General features: G+C 43.4%; 1 protein-coding gene across 8 annotated transcripts in view; it reads left to right on the top strand.

The window, feature by feature from the left end:
* Window positions 1-19,860, top strand: part of BNC2 (basonuclin zinc finger protein 2) — a 398,914-nt gene that overhangs the window by 111,022 nt on the left and 268,032 nt on the right. For 5 of the 8 annotated variants that reach the window (XM_035140454.3, XM_035140460.3, XM_088658572.1 and 2 more), the window contains exons 1-2: window positions 13,428-14,846; window positions 15,567-15,767. The exons of 1 other annotated variant lie outside the window; for it this stretch is intronic. In XM_035140454.3, coding sequence (XP_034996345.1) covers window positions 14,670-14,846; window positions 15,567-15,767 — 378 coding nt within the window. In that variant the 5' untranslated portion in view covers window positions 13,428-14,669. Of the gene's footprint in view, window positions 1-13,427; window positions 14,847-15,566; window positions 15,768-19,860 lie in introns of those variants that run through there. 2 more of the 8 variants (XM_035140455.3, XM_060268829.2) reach the window with 1 other exon arrangement.

Below are 19,860 nucleotides of genomic sequence, written 5' to 3'. Positions count from 1 at the left end.
ACTTTCACATATGATTTTCAATCCAATTACAGTATATACTTTTCCCATTACAGGCAAATTGTGTGTTAGATGATGGATAGAGTCACATCTAACAAATGTTGGGCAAAGTGGCATCATTGCTTACATTGCCCCTGCCCCTTGCAGTGCGTAAAGCTGTGCCAATGGTGTGGGAGGGTAAACTCAGATACCTGGGGCAGTGTTAACCAGTATGTTACCTGCACAACAGTTTTGGGGCAGAAGCAGCCTACCTGAGCAGCAATAACCAGAAATCTCAAGAGTAGTGCTCTTAAAAATCCCACAAACGTTGTTAATGCCAGGCTTGTGTGTGTGTGTGTGTGTGTGTGTGTGTTTAAGTGCTGGGTGATGATTAAAATTGGAAAGCTGCCCTGGGAATAAAAACGAGCAGTTGTGACGCTGGCTGCAGGAACCCTCTTACTACATATGGGCAAAAAACAGTAAGCTAGTATGTCTTTCATTCATTTTCTCCTTTCCCCCCTTCTCTAAGCACATCATTTTTGTTCATGGGGCTGGGAAGAAATTGTTTAAAGTATTAATTTCATATATATGAATTGCCATCTCCAGAATCTTTAAAGCAAGTTAATGTGGTTCAGATGTGGACTCAGATGAGGGGTTTGTACTGGCACAGCCTTTGAGGGTGTTTGGGGGCTGGAGCACACACAACTGTGGGCTACGCATGCTTGCTAGGATATGAAACCATCCTGTGGCTAGGATATGAAACCATTGTGCCCAAAGTGCAATGTAATACAGTACTCCAGCAGAACCTTAAAGGTAAAGGTAAAGGGACCCCTGACCTTTAGGTGCAGTCGCAGACGACTCTGGAGTTGCGGCGCTCACCTCGCTCTATAGGCCGAGGGAGCCGGCGTTTGTCTGCAGACAGTTTCCAGGTCATGTGGCCAAAAGGGTTGGGTCCCCAAGAGTTGGTACCACTGGGCCTAAGTCCTTCCCATGGTTTGATGTCTTTAATGAAAGCTCTGTGCAGAGGATGTGAACACTCTACAGATTTACCTGATTGGATTAGCTGTAGCAGATATTCTAGTCTTTTTTGGAATTTGTTAAACCTTGAAAATGAACCACAACATTATTTTGGAAACCTACGTTTTAAGCTTCCCAGCTGAAACTTGTATTGAGGAAAAGCAAAATACTGTTGTACACCACCCCAATCTCTGAGCAGTGTGAGATTGTAAGGATTCCTGGCTCTTGCCCAGGATCCGCGTTTCCTTTGAAAACGAGGCACAGCAGAAACTGTGGTGTCTTTATGAAATAGAGCTTATTTACACAGATGTACAACCTGAGGCTACGATGGAAGCGTTCACAGCCCCCAAAAGTTTTGTTTCTTCCATAGCCTCAGTTTTGGAATCAAACAGAAATCAACCATTGCTCCTTCTCTCTTATGTCCAACTTGCTGCTTTTTCCTCTGACTCCCAGCACCACAACTCTCAATCTTCCCTTTGTCCAGGGCCGGCCCTACGTATAGGCTGGGTGGCACAGGGCACCATGGCGCCGGCCTGCCAGGAGGGCGCCGCGAGCTGCGCCCGCCCGCTGGCCGGCCCGCCGTGCAGCTGCGCGCTGCGCGATGCCCCCACCCACCCACCGCGCTGGGAAACGGGGCGGGAGGGCGCCAGAGAGATCGCGCTGTGCCTGCCCGTCCGTCAGCCGCGCAGCGCGCTGCGCCCACCCGCCCACCGTGCTGGGAAACGGGGCGGGAGGGTGCCGGAGAGATTGCGCTGTGCCTGCCCGCCCGCCCACCGCGCTGGGAAACGGGGTGGGAGGGCGCCGGAGAGATCCGGCGCACCGTGGCGCAAGGGGCGCTTAAGACGGCCCTGCCTTTGTCCTTCTAACTACATTTCCCCTCGCCCAGAAATCCCTTTCTTTTGTTCTCCTGAATGGCTCATCACCCAGTCTATCACCTCACCAGGAGGCTAGCCCAGCTGTTCCAAGCTTTAGAAACCTTGATTACATTTTAACACGTGCTGCATCCAGGGATTAGAAGGGTATTGGCATACACAGCCCAACACCCCAAACAATACACATGTGGGGCTTTGAACAGACAAAATGGTGTTTCCAGTTAGGTGCATATTTGCACCAATTTCACTCAAAGGGTGAAAAACACTTAAATATTTTAAATTCAATTTTAAGGTGGATGTGATAAGGTGTATGTGTGTGTGTGTTATTTAGAATAAATATTTGATAAGTAACCAAACTTATGCTTTTGCTCAGTTTTAGTTTGTACACATATAATTACAAAATGACAACATTCCATTTTGCACTGAAACAACTTTTTAAAAAGCTTGTGAATTAAGATAGCAACTTGCAAGTATTCAAAAGTCTATTGACTTGTATTGCACTTCTGAGCATCTGATAAATTATTTAATTGTCTGATGGATATGTGGCTACCAAACTATAAGGCATGAAATATGCACCATTCTTCTAATATACTGCAGGGAGACCTGTTTATAAAGTATTTAGTATTGGTTTTATAATGTACTGTTGACAACAAGAGACCGCGAAGCTCAAAGATCAATCCCGTCTAGGCCGTCAGTACTAATGCTGTTTGAAGCTCCACAACATGTACGAAGGTACTTTCAAATGTCACAAAAGTAGATTGCAGCTGGGGGCGGTGGTCTCATTTTCCTGATTTTGTGACAGCTGAAATTACTTGACCTTTGATCATTAAAGGATATCACCGAAGGAGGTGGAAAAAATAAATAAAAATCTCTTGCAATCTTCCACATCATGTTTATCAAGGAACAACTGGTGCTCTGTGTTATAAATCTGGCCCAGTGGATCCCCACATCAAGCTCATTCTTGTATCTATCATACCTAGTGTTGTATATCATGCCTTGAGATAACTGTCCCTTAACGAAAGGAATTTCTGCTACTGTATGTCCGTATGACTCCCTGTTTGTGAGACGTACTTTAACAGATGCCAAAGCTGCGGAGTAATTGCTTTGCCAAGTCCCTGTGGTGGCTGCTGCTGCTACTGACCAGTTGATGGAACTCACTGTTCTGTGCTCTCCAGAGAGAGATTGCTGGGTTTTTGCTTACGCAGCTTTCGGTAATTGTTGATAAGGCTGTGAGGACAGTAGGCAACTTAATAAGCCCTCGTAGTCAATTAATGAGTTGCACTGTAATTCTTTGCATGCCTACTCGGAAGTAAGCCCCATTGCAGTCAGCAGCCCTTAATCCCAGATAATTGCCTACAGGGTGGCAGCATTTGATAAGTTATGGAATAACTGTTTATTTCTTTAACTCATATTTGTTGATAAACTGTCTTTTCAGGGGCCTGCTACATGCATGTACTTACTTACTTACTTACTTACTCAACCAAACAACCACCCTTCATCCAAAGATTACAGGGCAGTTCACAAAAATGCAAATTGAGAACACAAGCTGCACAACAAGAAACAAACCAACAACACACACTCAAGCACATAGTTTGGTTTCATTGGATCTCCATGTCATTGTAATTCATTTGCAAAGAGACATGGTTAGATCATATAGAGCAGGCATCCCCAAACTGCAGCCCTCCTGATGTTTTGACCTACTACTCCCATGATCTAACAGGACCAGTGCTTGGGGAAGATGGGAATTGTAGTCCAAAACATCTGGAGGGCCGAAGTTTGGGGATGCCTGCTCTATAGTTCTGTCTTGGCATGGAGTTGTGCGAGGTTCAACAGACTGCCCACCACCACCCCCTTGAATGAAACTACACACTTTCTTCAGTTGAACTGAAGGCATATGCCAAAGAGAGTTGGGGCGATAACACAGCCTTGTTTCATATGGCTCTTTATTGGGAAGGAGTCTGAGGATGAGCAGTCATAGTGAGCAGTGCTGCAGATGTTCTCATGGAAGGAGACAATCGTATTGCAGAGCTTAGGTGGACAATCCTATCTTGCTGGGCAATGTGAAGAGTAATTTTGGGCTGACAAGGTCAAAAGCCTTCATCAGGTCTCCTGCAGCTAGAATAGTGAGAAAATCATGCAGACTGATAAAGAAAAAGAAGGTAGCTTTTACCATGGAGTTGTAGGCCAAAACATCTGGAGGGCCGCAGTTTGGGGATGCCTGGTGCAGAGGGTTCTAGCCTGCGACACGTTGTTTGCAGGTGAGCCATCATTTGCAGGTGAGCCATCATTTTAATCTTCCATTCAATTTCTTGATTAATTAATTGAGAAAACTGTGATTGCAGAGCCTTTATTTCCTTTTGAATCTGCTGGCTTTTTGGATTGCTTCTCCCTTTTTTTTCTTTATCTTTCAATTGTGTTTGCCTGCTGTCCCCTTTCTTGCAAAAGGCAGTTGTTTCCCTTGTCACTAATGTTCATGGGCACCCTGTGAGCTTCATAACTGTACAGTAGAAAGTGGTGTTGTTGTTTTTTTTAAGGAAGTATTGGGGGGCAAAGTGTGTGCAGGGCAAAGAAAACAGGTTTTGGAAGGGTGTGTTGTTTTTTTAGTAGAGAAGTGGCTGTTCCAAATATCTGTAACCTTGTGGCAGATGGGCATGAAGTGCCTGAGGTGGGAGTTTGGAATAAAAAAGCAGCCAATAGGGAAAGAGTTAAGCTTGTGAGCCTGCACTCAGGGCATGCAGCCACCAGAGTTTTAAGACATTTACAAGTACCATAATTTGTTCCTTGTCGGGGGTGGGCAGAATGCAAGGTGGGATCTACTGGGTTATTCACAGTAGACCAGAAAGGGTTTCTGACTCTTTTAACTATTTAGCAGCAAAAGCAGCAGCAGCAGCAACAACAAAAGTCTTTTTATTTATTCTTTCAATTGGACCATTTGATATGTAGTTACACTTTTAAGTACAAATCTGCATCAGAATGAGTCATTCCTGGTGTGTGCATGCAGTGGTGGAGCAAGCCAATTGGGCACCTGGGGTGGTGTGCATGTCCTGCACCCAGGGGCGGGGCCAACTGGGGCAGGACGCTCCTTGGGGCCTCCAAGGAGTCTGTCTGCCTCCTCCCAGTCAGCTGCCCTACAGCTGAGGGGGAGGCGGTGGGCAGACCGTTTGGGGCAGCACGGAGCCTGTAGGCGCCCAAGCCACCATGTCACTCCCAGGAGAGACGAGTAGCTCGGGCGCACCACTGCAGGCACTGCGGTGAGTGCTGCCCGCCATTTTGTCACCCCCTCAGTTGTGACACCCAGGGGCATGGCTTATGGGGTGAGGTAGATAACCCATTCTGTCCCTAGGTCCCTTTGTGTCTGATTCCACACCTCCTTGCCACTATTTTGCACCATGCTGTGGTTAGTGGATTCAGGGTTGTTGTTGTTTAGTCGTTTAGTCGTGTCCAACTCTTTGTGACCCCATGGACCATAGCACGCCAGGCACTCCTGTCTTCCACTGCCTCCTGCAGTTTGGTCAGACTCATGTTTGTAGCTTCAAGAACACTGTCCAACCATCTCGTCCCCTGTCGTCCCCTTCTCCTAGTGCCCTCAGTCTTTCGCAACATCAGGGTCTTTTCCAGGGAGTCTTCTCATGAGGTGGCCAAAGTATTGAAGCCTCAGCTTCAGGATCCGTCCTTCCAGTGAGCACTCAGGGCTGATTTCCTTCAGAATGGATAAGTTTGATCTTCTTGCAGTCCATGGGACTCTCAAGAGTCTCCTCCAGCACCATAATTCAAAAGCATCAATTCTTCGGCGATCAGCCTTCTTGATGGTCCAGCTCTCACTTCCATACATCACTACTGGGAAAACCATAGCTTTAACTATACGGACCTTTGTCGGCAAGGTGATGTCTCTGCTTTTTAAGATGTTGTCTAGGTTTGTCATTGCACCATTTTGCACCATGCTGTGGTTAGTGGATTCAGGGTACTTAGTGCAAAAGAAAATTCCCAAAGTGTAGACCCCACAAGCCTGAAATTCTCCTGAGCCTGCTTCATAGATCTGGCAGAGATGGGAACATTCTCAATCTCTTAACCACTGTTGTGTGTTCTTTCTCCCAGCTTATCATTACTCATTTCCTTTTCAGAACTCGCCATGATAGGCCTGAACATATTGGGCACAGTAAGATGCAAAGCAGAGTTTGAATGAAACCATGATTAGGAAATAAATCAGGAATGTTTTTCCAGAGTCCTCCATATGAAGGCTATAATAGTTCCATATTCCCTTGTTCATTTATTAAAACATGAAAGATTTAAAAACCTATGGATGAAATGTTTTGGAATACCATGCTTAGTATTTGAATATAAGGTATTAAAACATGTGTAATTATTGGAACTAAAATTTCTTATAGATGGTTTTTTTTATATATAGGGACATTATGAGTCAGTATCTTCCAACTTACTAAAATCCAAGTCGAATATTTTACAAGTATCACAGAAAAGAAGAAAGCTGCCAGGGGTTTAGGGTTGTTGTTTTTTTGTTTGGTAATATGTGGAAAGTTAGCAGTATTATCTGTTGGGTGTTTGGTTTCCTGTATGGATTTTTCTCCTATTTTTTCACTTAAGACATCTGTTAGCATTTCATAGTCTAACAGATGTCGCAGAGCGATTCCTTTACTTACATTCTTGGGGGAAGAAAGTGCTGTTTGCTCTATTGAAATGCCACCTCTGAACTATTGTCACCGTGCCAGCTTTGTGTAATTTTCAAATATTTCCCTTGCCTTGGTAAGGGCTCACAGTACCTATCTTAGAGCCCATAAACACATGTGGCTGTTGGTGAGATTTGTGGCTGAGGAAAGGCAGAAACAAAACAAGGGTTTAAGTCTAGCTGTGATGTCCAGCGCCGAGGGCCTTCTGGCAGTTCCCTCACTGCGAGAAGCCAAGTTACAGGGAACCAGGCAGAGGGCCTTCTCGGTAGTGGCACCTGCCCTGTGGCAAGCCCTCCCATCAGATGTCAAAGAGAAAAACATATACCAGACTTTTAGAGGACATCTGAAGGCAGCCCTGTTTAGGGAAGCTTTTAATGTTTAACAGACATTGTATTTTAACCTTTTGTTGGAAGCCGCCCCGAGTGGCTGGGGAAACCCAGCCAGATGGGCAGGGTATAAATAATAAATTATTATTATTATCTTAACGGAAACACCATCTGATGGTTCTGGGCTTGCCTAGGTCCATCTCACAATTAAGTTGGGAGTTTATCCTTTGAAGGGACAAGCCTGCTTGAAATATGGGCAGCCAGTGTGAAAAGAAGAGGCCTGCGCTGGCAGGAATCTGTCCCCACCAACAGTCTAGCTGCAGCATTTTACGCCAGCTGGATTTTCCAGGCCCAACACAAAGTGCATTGCAACTGTGGAGTCGAGGTCACCCGTGCAGGGAATCACTGTGGCCTGACAGAGTCCTCTTTTTCCAGGACACGTCCTCTTTTTCATGGGTAGAGTTGTCATAGCGATCTAAAGTAGAAGGTGGAAAATGTTTCCTTTTTTTTTGCTTTTTAGAATATGGCAACCCTACCATGCTATCTTTGTTGGAGGGTGGCTGTAACTGGTGTGCCTGTCATAGTTGGTGTACCAGCTATAGGTAGTAGAAGAAAGCCTCAGTGGCTAGGGTTGCCATTGGAGCCTCCAGTGACGAAAGAAAGAAAGAAAGAAAGAAAGAAAGAAGGCTTAATCACAGAAGGAACAGGTTCATAGTTTGGGCAATCATAGAATCATAGAGTTGGGAGAGACCACAAGGGCCATCTAGTCCAACCCCCTGCCAAGCAGGAAACACCATCAAAGCATTCTTGACATATGCCTGTCAAGCCTCTGCTTAAAGACCTCCAAAGAAGGAGACTCCACCACACTCCTTGGCAGCAAATTCCACTGCTGAAAAGCTCTTACTGTCAGGAAGTTCTTCCTGATGTTTAGGTGGAATCTTCTTTCTTGTAGTTTGAATCCATTGCTCCATGTCCGCTTCTCTGGAGCAGCAGAAAACAATCTTTCTCCCTCCTCTATATGACATCCTTTTATATATTTGAACATGGCTATCATATCACCCCTTAACCAATCTTCTGGATCCAAACTCTCATCCCAACACCCCAATATATTAAAGGCCGGCAGCGGCTCTAAGGCGAAATGGAATAACCATGCTCAAGCTAGGCCTTGATGAATCATAGAATCTTAGAATTGTAGAGTTGGAAAAGAGCACGAGGGTCATCTAGTCCAACCCCCTGCCATGCTCGAACCCATGACCCTGAGATTAAAAGTCTCACGCTCTTTCAACTGAGCTATCATACTTTTAGCCCACTCTTCATCACAAGAGATCCCAGGATGCCCTACCCTAATTTGCAAATAACATCCACCAATACAATACTATAAAAAAGAGAGCAGATAAACATAGAACTAAAGAAACCTAAAACATTCCTTCCTACTGCCTGCTATCAGCAGCATCCTGCAAATTCCAGAGAGTGGATTAAAAAATGTTTACATGTCCATATCATCCATCATGAAAAGAATAGTAGTTTCCGCATTTGCTAAAATGCGTCTTTCTCTTTTGCTGAACCGGTTCCAGACATACACTTAAGACACCCTCTTAAAAAGTTATCTAAGTTTGGCTATCTGGACACAAGGAAGGGCTGATTGTCATGCGGTGTGAAGGACGCATTTTGTTGTTTTGGCAAGAACAGGGACAGTTTTGTCCTCACAGGCCATTAGATGAATACCAAAGCGTGTCACATGAAAAACTACTGATCTTTAACCCAGCAATCTATTTAACCAAGCCTAGAAAATGAATAGTGAATAAGGGAAGAGCAAAGGCCAGTTTACTGTCATTACAGATTATAGAATCTGTTAACAGCTGCAGCAAACTGAACTCTGGGAATTACAGGTACTGTACAGTAAGTCAATGGAGCGAACAGAATACTTAACAAACGCATATAGCTAGAAAGACATATACTGGACTACATGTGTGCCCTATATCTTCCAATTCATCCAAATATATTTTCCACTAGCAAACAAAGTATTTTTAAAGCATGGCTATGTTACTGGCTGCTGCTAAAAATCTGACATTTGTTGCTTAGTCATTTTGGGATAATAATAATAATAATAATAATTAATAATAATAATAATAATATTTGTACGCTGCCGACCTGACTATGGGTTGCCCCCAATCTACTGTTCGGTACTCTGGGAGTCGTATTGTGGTGTATGAAACAGGTGAGAGCTGCCCTCAAGGGTTTTCAAGTAAGGTTCCACAAATATGGCATCCAACTCTGTTTCTCTATTCCATGCACTGAAGGGGGTTAGACTAGATGGCCCCTGGGGTCCCTCCCTCCTCTACAATTCTATGGTTCTATTCCATCTGAATCAGGAAAGGTGGGCCAGGCATTAGACCGTTGCCTGGAGGTGGTGATGGACTGGATGTGGGGCCAATAAATAGGAGCAGAATGCTGGAAATACAGAGGTGTTGTGTGCCTTGAGTTCTTGAGTTTGGGAGGTGGGGAAATGTCCTGTCTTCACCTGAGTTGCACTCCCCTAGAAGGAACAGATCTCTAGCTTTGGGGTGAGGGGCTCCTGGATTCAGCCTTGCCAATGGAGACACAGGTGTCTCTGTAGTTAGGAATGCATTTTTCCAGCTTCGGCTAGTTTGCCAGTTGTGGCCCCTTTTGTACAGAAATAACATGGGCTTGGTACTCTCTGCTCTGGTTACTTCCAGAAGGGTTTATAGCAATGTGCTCTATGCGAATGCTGCCCTTAAAGATGAGATTGAAACTTTTAACTGCTCCAAAATGCAAGATTACTGGCTGGGGTCAGAGGAGTTTTTCGGTGCCGCCAAAACAGTGCTGTAGAACGGAGCGTGGGAGGTGGTAGCAGGGCACCGAATTTTAGCGTCGCACAAGGTGCTGCCGAAACCCGAGAGCCTAATGCCCACCGCTGCTGGGGTTTCCCTTCACAACTCAAATAACCTCTGTTTTGAAACAGCTGCACTGGTTGCCATTTCATTTCAGGGCCCCATTCAAGTGCTGGTCCTGAAAGCCTTAGGCCCCATATATCTGAAAGTCCCCCTCTGCCAAAAACTGAGAAGCAAAGGGGGATGGGTGGCTGGGTGGGGAGAACAGAGCAAACCAGTCACCCCACTGGAGTGCCTGAGGAGAAAATGGGAGAAGGGGGGGGAGAAATCCAGCTCCCTTAGTGGCGGCTGCACTTGGCCCCCGTCCCCCTCAGGCTCACTCCCCACTCTCTCCCTCGCCCACCCACCTCCCTGCATGGAGGAAAGGAAGTTCTTGCTCAGCACCATCTCACTTGTTCATGGGCAAAGGGGAAGGCCCTGCAAAACAGGGCTGCTATGTCCAATTGCAATTTGCGGGTTCCAGAACAGATGTCATCCCCACCTATTCCCTCTTGGGGGTTCTCCTCCCCACCCCCCACTCTCAGCCCATCAGTCACAGCCTCTGTTTCTCTTGCCAGCCACCCTCCCTTCATCTTGCTCTTTCTAGCCATGCCCACAATGGCCTTCAGGCAGGTAACAGGGGTACCTCGGTTTAAGAACAGTCCGGTTTAATAATGATTTGGTTTACAAACTCCGCAAAATCGGAAATAGTGTTCCAGTTTGAGAACTTTACCTCTGTGTAAGAACGGAATCCAAACAGTGGAAGGGCACTGAGGGTGGGAGGCCTCATTTGGGAAACTGCGCCTCAGTTTAAGAACGGACTCCCGGAACGGATTAAGTTCGTAAACCGAGGTACGGCTGTACTGGCATCTTTCTTTCTGGGAAAAAAAGCACTGAGGATATGTAATAAAATTATTTAGATTTTTGTGCTTTGCCCTTCAATTTTTTTTTTTGAGCGTGTTACATTTTTGGTTTCCCATCTCTTATGTAAGGGCCCTTAAACTTTGTCCATGAGCGTGTGAGACAAAGGCTCGGTTTAGTAATGTTCAGAATGTTAACATGCCCAATGTAAAAACACTGGGTCTTGCTGCTGTATCCTTCCCCCCCATCAAACTGCTGCTCAGGATGCTTCTCCGTGTTTAGTTAATGCAGGCATTCATTGTGATCTCCTAGATGTTAGGAAAACAAATACTGTAAGGATCAGTAACATTCTAAAAGGATCAGTTGTGGGAATTAATGCTTCTAGGAAAACAGCATTCTGTCTTATGCTACTGGCTGTATTGCATGGTCTCCCCACAGTCTTGTTAGTGCATCCTAACTGAAATGAATCCCCCCCCCCAACTAATTGGACCTCATTGAATGTACATGTACAGTACGGTTAAATGCATGCAAGATACCAAAAAAATTATGCAATTATTTCCCTGATTAATAGATGAAGTATAGGACAAAACCTCCATATACTTTTAAATCCTTTTAAACAAATGCTTTATTGAATCTTGAAAGTAGTTACATGTTACACGTATTGACCTACAGGAAATGACAAAATGGAGACAAAAACGAACTAATATTTTAGCAGATGTAATATTTTAAATATTGTAAAAAAGGATTGTATTTAAAGATATGTATCAAAGAATTGTGACTGAATGAACGGAAGTTTCTTGGGGGTGGGGGGGACACCATTGTGCCACATAAGAGTCTAATCCAGAGCTTTCCAAACTTTTCAGGTTGGTCATTTCACGACACAGCAATTCAGTTTCCCAAACCGAAGGTTAAACTATCCCCTTATAAGAGCGATTGCGCGACACACCCGCACACAGCAGCCGGCACACTAATGTGTCGCGACACACAGTTTGGAAAGCTCTGCTCTAATCTTATCCAGAGGTCTTTTCATTGAGCATCAGCACCGTTATACAATCGAAAAATGTGGTGTTACAAACAAACAGTACGGACAGTGTTTTTATTATGCTTTATTGAATATGGTAAAGCACTTAATACAAAGAGCTAGTCTTTAAGTCTTTCAGAAAGCTAAGTAGAAATCTGTTAAAGTACAATATGGCCCAAAGCATTTCACTCAAAATCTTGTGACACTAAATGCATTGTCTGTGCTGTTAGTTCGTAGCATTTTGTGATTCCTGGAGGTGTGTTTGTGTGTGTGGGGGGGGGAGCTGTTGTCTGGTGAGTTTGTGAGTTAATACACAGTTACCTAGGTTTGTTGAGACAGTCTCTGGGGGGGGGGCGGGATTCACTCTCCTTGCATCGAGGGAAGTGGGATAATTAATTTCAAAGGGAAATATTAGCATCAGGGGTTGGACTTTGAGAATATTATTTGAAAGCAACCTAATGTGTCAGTTTTTGTAAGATTAAAGGCCACTCAAATGTTACAAATTCCTATACAGAAAGCATTTCCATAGATGAATTAGCAGGCAACCTATATATGAATTGTTACATGCATGTATTTTGTTGCATTTACACACACTTAGGGGACACAGTACACCCCGTCCATATATAGTGAAATCTATCCTTGTGTGTTCTCACATTTGAACAGCCACATGTAGGTTCCACATGAAATGCTGTTTGTGTTGGAATTTGCGAACATTTGAAATACACCTAAGGCATAAGATGCCATAATGTCGTGCACCCCTGGTCTTGCATGTTTTTACTTGGAAGTAAGAGCTCTGTGGAGCTTTGTGAAGCTCCCTTCCTCTAAAGTGTGCGGCTTTGGGTGCAGTTTTTTGTGTTATCACTGCAGGGGGTTGCAGTTTGCCCCATAAGTGCTTTGCAGCCTGCGTGTTGTTCTGAAAAGACATCTGGTAGGTGCTCCTTCTATTAGGAACTATTTACTGCTTTTAATAGGAATGTACTTAGTGGTACGGAAGGTTGCAATATTTTATTCCGTTGGTTTCCTCCGTATTGTATTAGCAGTCATTCCTCCCCCCCTCCCCCTGCCGTTTCAGTCGCATGCCATAATGTGGCCACTCCATGAGAGGCTTATTGGATGCCATGTTCTACAGCTGTTGAGGTTCCCCCCCTATCTTTGTTAGGTAGAATTTTAGGCTGCTGCCTGGGAAGACCAGATTTGGATGTATTAGCTAGTCTGCCTAATAACCCTGTACAGACTGTATTGATTTTCTAGGAGAGAGTTTATGAACTAAATAAACTTGGAGTTGGTGTCTTAATAAACTGCTTCTCTCAGACTGTCACATTTAGTTACAGAGCTGCGTAGTTTGGTTGGTTGGTGCGGGGTTGGTGCGGGGGGGGGGGGAGAAGAGAAGGCTAATTCTGTTACAGATTGTTCACAGCAGGGTCTCCAAATTAGCCCTTTGTTTTGCAATGCCACCTTGCTTGGGCTGGCTTTGAGCACATTCCTCAGTTTTACCCTAATGAGTTGCAACACTGATAATGTGGCTGATGATCTTTCATTGATTTCACTATCACTTGCTTGTCTGGTAATTGATCCGTTGCTGAGCCTCTAGTTAATTATATCGGCTTTGACATGGCCCAGTCCACTGGGAATTTCAAGTCTTGCAGAATAACAGTTTTAATAAAAGAGTCTATTACTGCAGGTGCTTGCTGCTGCATGCCAGTTGATTTTTTGTGTGCGTGGGCTTTTTCCTCCCTCCCCCTTTCTCTCCCTGGGAGTGGAGAGGACTGCAGGACAGGAGTAAGGGGGGGGGAGAGGAAAGGGAGAGGTGGGGAGACAGAGCACAAGAGATGCAGAGAGGAGGAAACTGGCTACTGACATTCTCCTTAAGCCTCCCACAAATAACAGCCATTAGTGGGAAGGTCAGGAGCTGAGCAGGCAGCTTGACTAAGGCACTGAGTACCACTTCAGAAAGCAAGAGGCTAGCAAATTTTAGAGGGAGTTTAAGTGGGTAATAGCTGGCTCTAAAGGTACAGCCACTGTTGGCACAATTGACTCATAGGGGCTGTTTTCTCCCCCTTCTACTTCTTCTTCTTCCTCCTCCCCTCCTCTTTCCATGCAACTAGAATATTTTTATTGACCACAGGTGGACTTAATATATTTAAAGGCAACAGTTCTTTGGGCTCTTGTTTTTGTTTCTCAGATATTGAATTTGCAGCTTTTGAGACTGGTTTTTTTTTAGTGTGTGTGTGTGTGCTTAATGGTGGTGAACTGGATGGAAGTTTAACAGAAAAGCTTTCAGGAGATGCCAGGATCTAAAGGGGAAGACACATTTGTGTCAACATAGCGTTTGCTTTCTCATCTTTCCTCATTGCACACTAATGACACACTGCTGCCACTGAAGCTTTCTTGTGATTCTTTTGTTGTTTTGTGAGAGAGTGAGGTTTATTGTTGCTCTCCAGTTAAGGGAGAGCTTGCGAGAGTGGTACATTTGTCCTCTCCATTTGTAGATTTTATTAGAAGATGAATGTTCCTTACACATTAAGTTGAGGAAAAACTAGGCTCTTCTTCCCCATTTCTTTTAACCTGACTTGGTGTTGGTTGTTTATTTTTTTATGAGAGGGCATGAATTTTGTTTTACATTTTTGAAGTTGCAGTTTTTTATGTAATCCATGTAGGTGTTTCTCTGCCTCTCGCTCCTCCCTCCGGTTTTTCCTCATAGGAGACCAAAGTACGTAACAATACTGTACTGGGAAAATGCAAAGTGCATTGTTCTAAATAGAGCTTGGTTTTTAAAAAGTAGTTGGTGGCAGTGGCTTTCGGTTTTTCATTGTATCTAGCCTGTGTTAGCAATCTTTATGCTGGTGGCAATCCTAAAAGGAAATGCTGTGCTGTTTTTTGTTTTTTGTTTTTCTGGCTAGAGTTGCCTTTTTATTTCGTTCATTTCACCCACTCCCTTTTGTGATCTGAAAGGTTATTGTATATTCCTCATCCAAGAACTTTACGTATTTTTTATAAGAAAAAAAAATCAACTTTTGATCTTTATGGAAAAGAGAGAAGACACTTCTCTTTCCCCTGACTTCTGCTCCTTGAGGCATTTTAGGCAATTAACAGGGGAAAACAAAGAAGTAAGAGATGAAACATGCATGCAGTTTTTTCCTAGTTTTCTTTTTAAAAGAAGTTGGAGATCGTCTTATTTCATCCCACCCCCTTCTTTTTTGGTAAGAGCTTTTCTTTATCGTTTATAAAAATTTGGGGCTGGGGGCTGTTGCAAAAGTAGCCACATAAAGAACTGGCTATATTTTAAAAGCAGCCAGGCCAACTTCTGCTGCGTGGTGGTTCTGCATGCTATTGTCTAAATAAGTGAGCAATTGGTTGTCCCTCTGCTCTCTGCCTTCCCCTTCTCGTGTTAGGAGGTTTACAGTCTGCGTTTAATAGGCAAGTGTCAGCAATTACATGCTGCTCTTGACAGCATTGTTGAAGGAAAACAGGGGGAAAGGGCCACAGCTTGTTCTCCTGAATTCACTCTGATCAGCATACTACTTAGAGTGTGTGCATGTGTATGCTAAGGCTGCGAGGGGGCTATTGCAGTAATGTCATTTCGTGCCTGACAGTGGAACGGTGCAGTTGACTCTCTCTCTTGCTCTGCTATCCAATGACATCCAGTGGCTAAACTGTATGAAGCTAATGGTTGGGTCTCTTCAGTGCTGCATGCACACCTGATAGGCAGCTGTTTAAACCCAAGCAAAGGCGAGCTTGGGGAGTCACAGTGTATGCATAAATGATAGGGGTATCTGTGCAGAAGGTGCGAAAGAAGCTCTGGCCCCCCTCCCCAAAGCTCTCCCCCCCTTCCCAAATGGAAGGCACAGTGCAGCTACCTTAACTACACTCCTGCTACTGACTGCCAAGAGGCTCAAAAAAAATCCACCTTCACTTTTCAGTCAGAAGAGGCAGAAGTGGATGTGAGAGACAGAGACACTCAGAGAGACACAGAACGAAAGAGGGCAAGAGACTTGACTTTAAGAGACTCCTTTGCTGACAACTCCATGCAGTTCGGAACAAGGACAGCAGCGGCCGAATCTGGTTTCATGGGGACATGGCAGAACGCTGACAGTAACCTCTTGTTCAGAATGTCCCAGCAGGTACGTTACTTTTTTTCTTTTCCTTTTTCTTACTTTTAATGTCTCACACACGTTGAAGTGAATGTCTGTCTCACTTTGTTGCTTGCCAGGTTGTGTGTTTCATTTTGCAATTTTACTTTCCACCCCCCACCCACCCACCCGTCTTGCCTGCGCTTTTGTTTTAATTTTAACATTGCACAGTTTCTGTAGTGTCAGAACTAAGTAATTTGAATGTTCGTGCTTACTTCACAACATCCCCATGGGCAACTAAAAAAGAGAGAGAGAGAGAGAAAGAGAAAGAGCAAAAATAAGACATGCTTTAAAATAAAAGTCCTTCCCTCCCCACACCCCCTTTAAAGTTTTCTGAACAGATCATTAACTCCATGGTTAATATTTCTTGCCTTTTGTTTTCCTTTGTTTTCTTTTCCTTTCCCCCTTCCTTCCATTTTTCTCTCTCCCCTCTCTCTGTTTAAATAATGATAATAATAATAATAATAATAATAAAGTATTATAGTATCCCAGCAAGAAGTCATTTCTTTCTTTCCCTTCTTCCCACCCCACAGAATATGTAAGACCTCATATCAAAACTGATACTAAACTTAGGGGAGTGCGGGTGCTTAATTGAGTTCAGGTGACAGAAAACAGCATTATGCAGACCTGAGAGAGAGAGAGAGAGAGAGAGAGAGAGAGAGAGAGAGAGAGTTCAGTTGTGCTGGAATTGCTGGCAGCCCAGAGCTGAGGGTCCTTAGATGAGACAGTTTCAGTTGCTGGTCTCTCTCCGTCCCTCCGCCCCCCCCAAATACTCTCACACACATACTGTTTCTGCAGAGAGCTGTGTCTTGGCGTCCTCCCCAGAGCAGCCCCTTCACCGGGGGCCGCGTTTAAGGCAGCCTGGTATGGCGGTTCTGACGGGAAAGCTAAACCGTTGCTGCAAGGCCAGTAATAACTGATAATTAATCACAGGGGCTGCTGTTGTCTCTGTATCATGTACTCGGTGATACGCACCCAGCCTGATGTGGCTACTCTTTCACAACTGTTTGACTCTTCTGCATGAAATTGCACACACCCACCCACCCCCCACACACAATTGAAGGGATGAAAAAGAAACTTTCAACTTGGACTGGACTCAAGCGGGCGGGGGTGTGTGTGTGTGGAGGTTTAAAACTAGAGATTTTTTTTTTAAAAAAATGCATATGTTAGGGCTTCCTCCAATTTTGTATATATATATTTTAAAGGAATTGCCTTTTTGGAAAAAAGAAGGAAAAATATTTCCATACCATATCTATACCCAAGAAGCTGAAGCGACAAAAAGTTGTGACATAAGTTGTACTGCTTCGGCGAGCCCGTTTTCTTTTCAGGGTTTGTTTTTGTTGGTTTTTTTATGAATGAATTCCATTGACGGAAAAGCGCTGTCATTTCTAGAGTAGTTGTGGCTGAGGATATATAACTCACAGTTGGTAATGTAAAGAAAAAATTGTTTGCTTGGTAATCATTAAGAAAGAAATACACTCTCTCTCTCTCTCTCTCACACACACACAGGCTCACATGAACACAAGTTTGTAGCGTAGAGCAGTTGTGTGCAGAAAAAACAGCGTGTCTCTCTCTATAGGCTGCCTGCATTCAAATAAGGTATATTTAGATCTATCCTGTAGAGGGACCCTTATTACAACTGATAACAGCTTACTATTCAGAAATATAATCAACACAAGCCAAATGAGGAACTCCTTATATGCTGTTCCTCATTCTTAATCAGTAAAAAAAAAAGACCTAGAGCCCAGTTTGAAAAAACAGCATTACAGATCTTCTGTTCTGGACACCAATATATGCTTTGATTGTTATAGTGGGCTGCCTCTGCATGTGACATTTCCTGCATTTAGGTGTTTTTGCATTCATTTTAAAGCAAGGAAATTGACAGCCATCCTAAACTTAACCTGTCGTTCTATTTTCAATACCTTCATATGTATTCAGGTATCGTAGCTTGGGATGACAGCCTTCTTCCCTCTTTGGCAATAAAAGAGTTAACTCAACTAGTGCCAGATAATGATCAATGGATGGATAGATCACTGTTGAACCACATACATCGTGTTAGATTGCATTTGAGTGTTTGACACCCCCCCCCCCTTAGACATTCATTAGTTTTGGGGAGTACTGGAAAAGTGCTTAATGTTACGATGTGCAGGGATGTAGAAATTTAAGAGGAGGACATCACCTTCCAGAGGACTGGCCAAAAAATTGTTGGTGGGCAAAAATAATCCCATCCGCAGCTCGATCTGTTACTTCTCTATTGTTGTTAATTGTGCTAATGCATGATGATCTTAAAATGGTTGGTTATCTTCCCCCCTCCCCCCCAAAAAATTTTTTTCTGGGCACATATGGCCGTGTTTATTTTCTGAGACTGTGTTGGGAAAAGAATAATCATCTCATATATGGCTAAATGTTTGGCAGATGCAGGCACAGTAGTTTTGTAAAGGTGGTAATGATGAACATATTTATTTTGAAAGTGTGTGCTATTTCACCATGTCCTTGGTGGTTAGAATTCTGCTGTCTGCTTTAAACATTCCACCTAGAGTTTTTGTATTTCTACCCTCCCCCCCCCCCAATTTCTTTCTCTTTTTCTTTTAAGAGGGTAAGTTAATTCCACTTGCAAAGTACAACAGCTTTAACTTTTTATTGACTTGCTAAATCTCTTAGATATGTTTACTTATGCAGCCTGCACATGGCATCAGCTTACTAGGGCACCTAAAAATATGCCTGTTAAGATTTCCCCTCTCTTGAAACCATTATGCATGGGTGACATATTAACACACCCACCCACCTTTATGGTTTTAGGACTTCTGCAAACTATTTTGTCTATATTATTATTGTTATTTTAATATCCATACATTTGAAGGTAACATTGGTTTCTTGTTCAAAAGTAGAAACAGTTGGTACAGAAGATGCTTATATTGCAAGCAAAAGTTTGGCATCGTTTAAAGAAATGATTAGTGAGACATTTGAGCTTGTCGGAATATTTCATTCTACATGCAAAAAGGATTATTATTACTTTGCAATAAAATACTTGCTTAGGTTAGAATTAAATGGTACTTTTAACTTCAGGTGGATATGTGATACAATGACGGAAAGCCAATACCTGTACAGAGGGTAGTTTAAAACCTTAGTTTATACTATGCTAAGCCTTTTCTGAGGATGCAGTGGTGAAAAATAATTGTTATAAATGGCACAGATAATCAAAGCAAGTTTTTATGTGCCATCAAATCATATTTGCATCTCCATTTACTTGCTGTGAGTTTTGATTCAACGTATCCATGTTTTTGTTTTTTGTTTTAAAAAAGCCCTTTGTTATGAGACAATTATGCATGGTACCCAAAGGAGCGTTCAGTTTTAGAGGAGAGTAGCAAATTATATCCCGTTACCGTTTCTGAAACGTCTAAAATATGACTGCTTAACCATTATCGGTTCTAGTTTTGTACCTCTAAACACACACATACACACCCCGTTTATGAATCCTTTGAAAGGAACCATTCCTGAGACGTATACATAAATAATTGCTGATAACTTCAAAGAAGGTAAATCTCAACTTTTTAAAGAGAGTTCTTCTTTGGGTCACTTTGATCAGTGACAGGTCGAGAATGACCAGAAACCTTTGGCTTCTTTTCCTTACTAATCTGGCAAGGGAGACCACGGAAGAGTTCAGAGAGTGTGCATACAAGCACAGACAGAAATGCTTGACCCCCTTTCCAGTTTGCAGGAGGCTGTGTAAAGCCAGAAATGGCCTGCTTTGATTGATAAAATAAAAATAGAAGGCTTTTCTGAATTTTCTGCTTTTGTAGATGTTTTGTGCCATTGTCAGAATAAGAAATGTCACTCTCCTCCTTCCAGTTTACCTTAAGGGCTGTGATGCTCTAAAATACTTTTAAGAGCAAAAGAAGCAATAACACACAGTGACACAAAATGCCAGAGATGAGCAAAAGCATGCCTTATATTTCCTGTTTCATGTGCAAAGGAAATCTCCCTCTCTTGAAGGTATCTCCCTCTCCTCAGCCAGTTAAAGAGCAATATTAGGATTACGCATGCATCTGCAAACCATTATACAGTAATTTAACATTCACCCAGT

The sequence above is a fragment of the Zootoca vivipara genome, chromosome 15, assembly GCF_965207765.1.
Source record: "Zootoca vivipara chromosome 15, rZooViv2.hap1.1, whole genome shotgun sequence".
Classification (NCBI taxonomy): Eukaryota; Metazoa; Chordata; class Lepidosauria; order Squamata; family Lacertidae; genus Zootoca; species Zootoca vivipara.
Note: the sequence above shows the minus strand (reverse complement) of the source record. Positions and strands in the feature narration are given on the sequence as shown.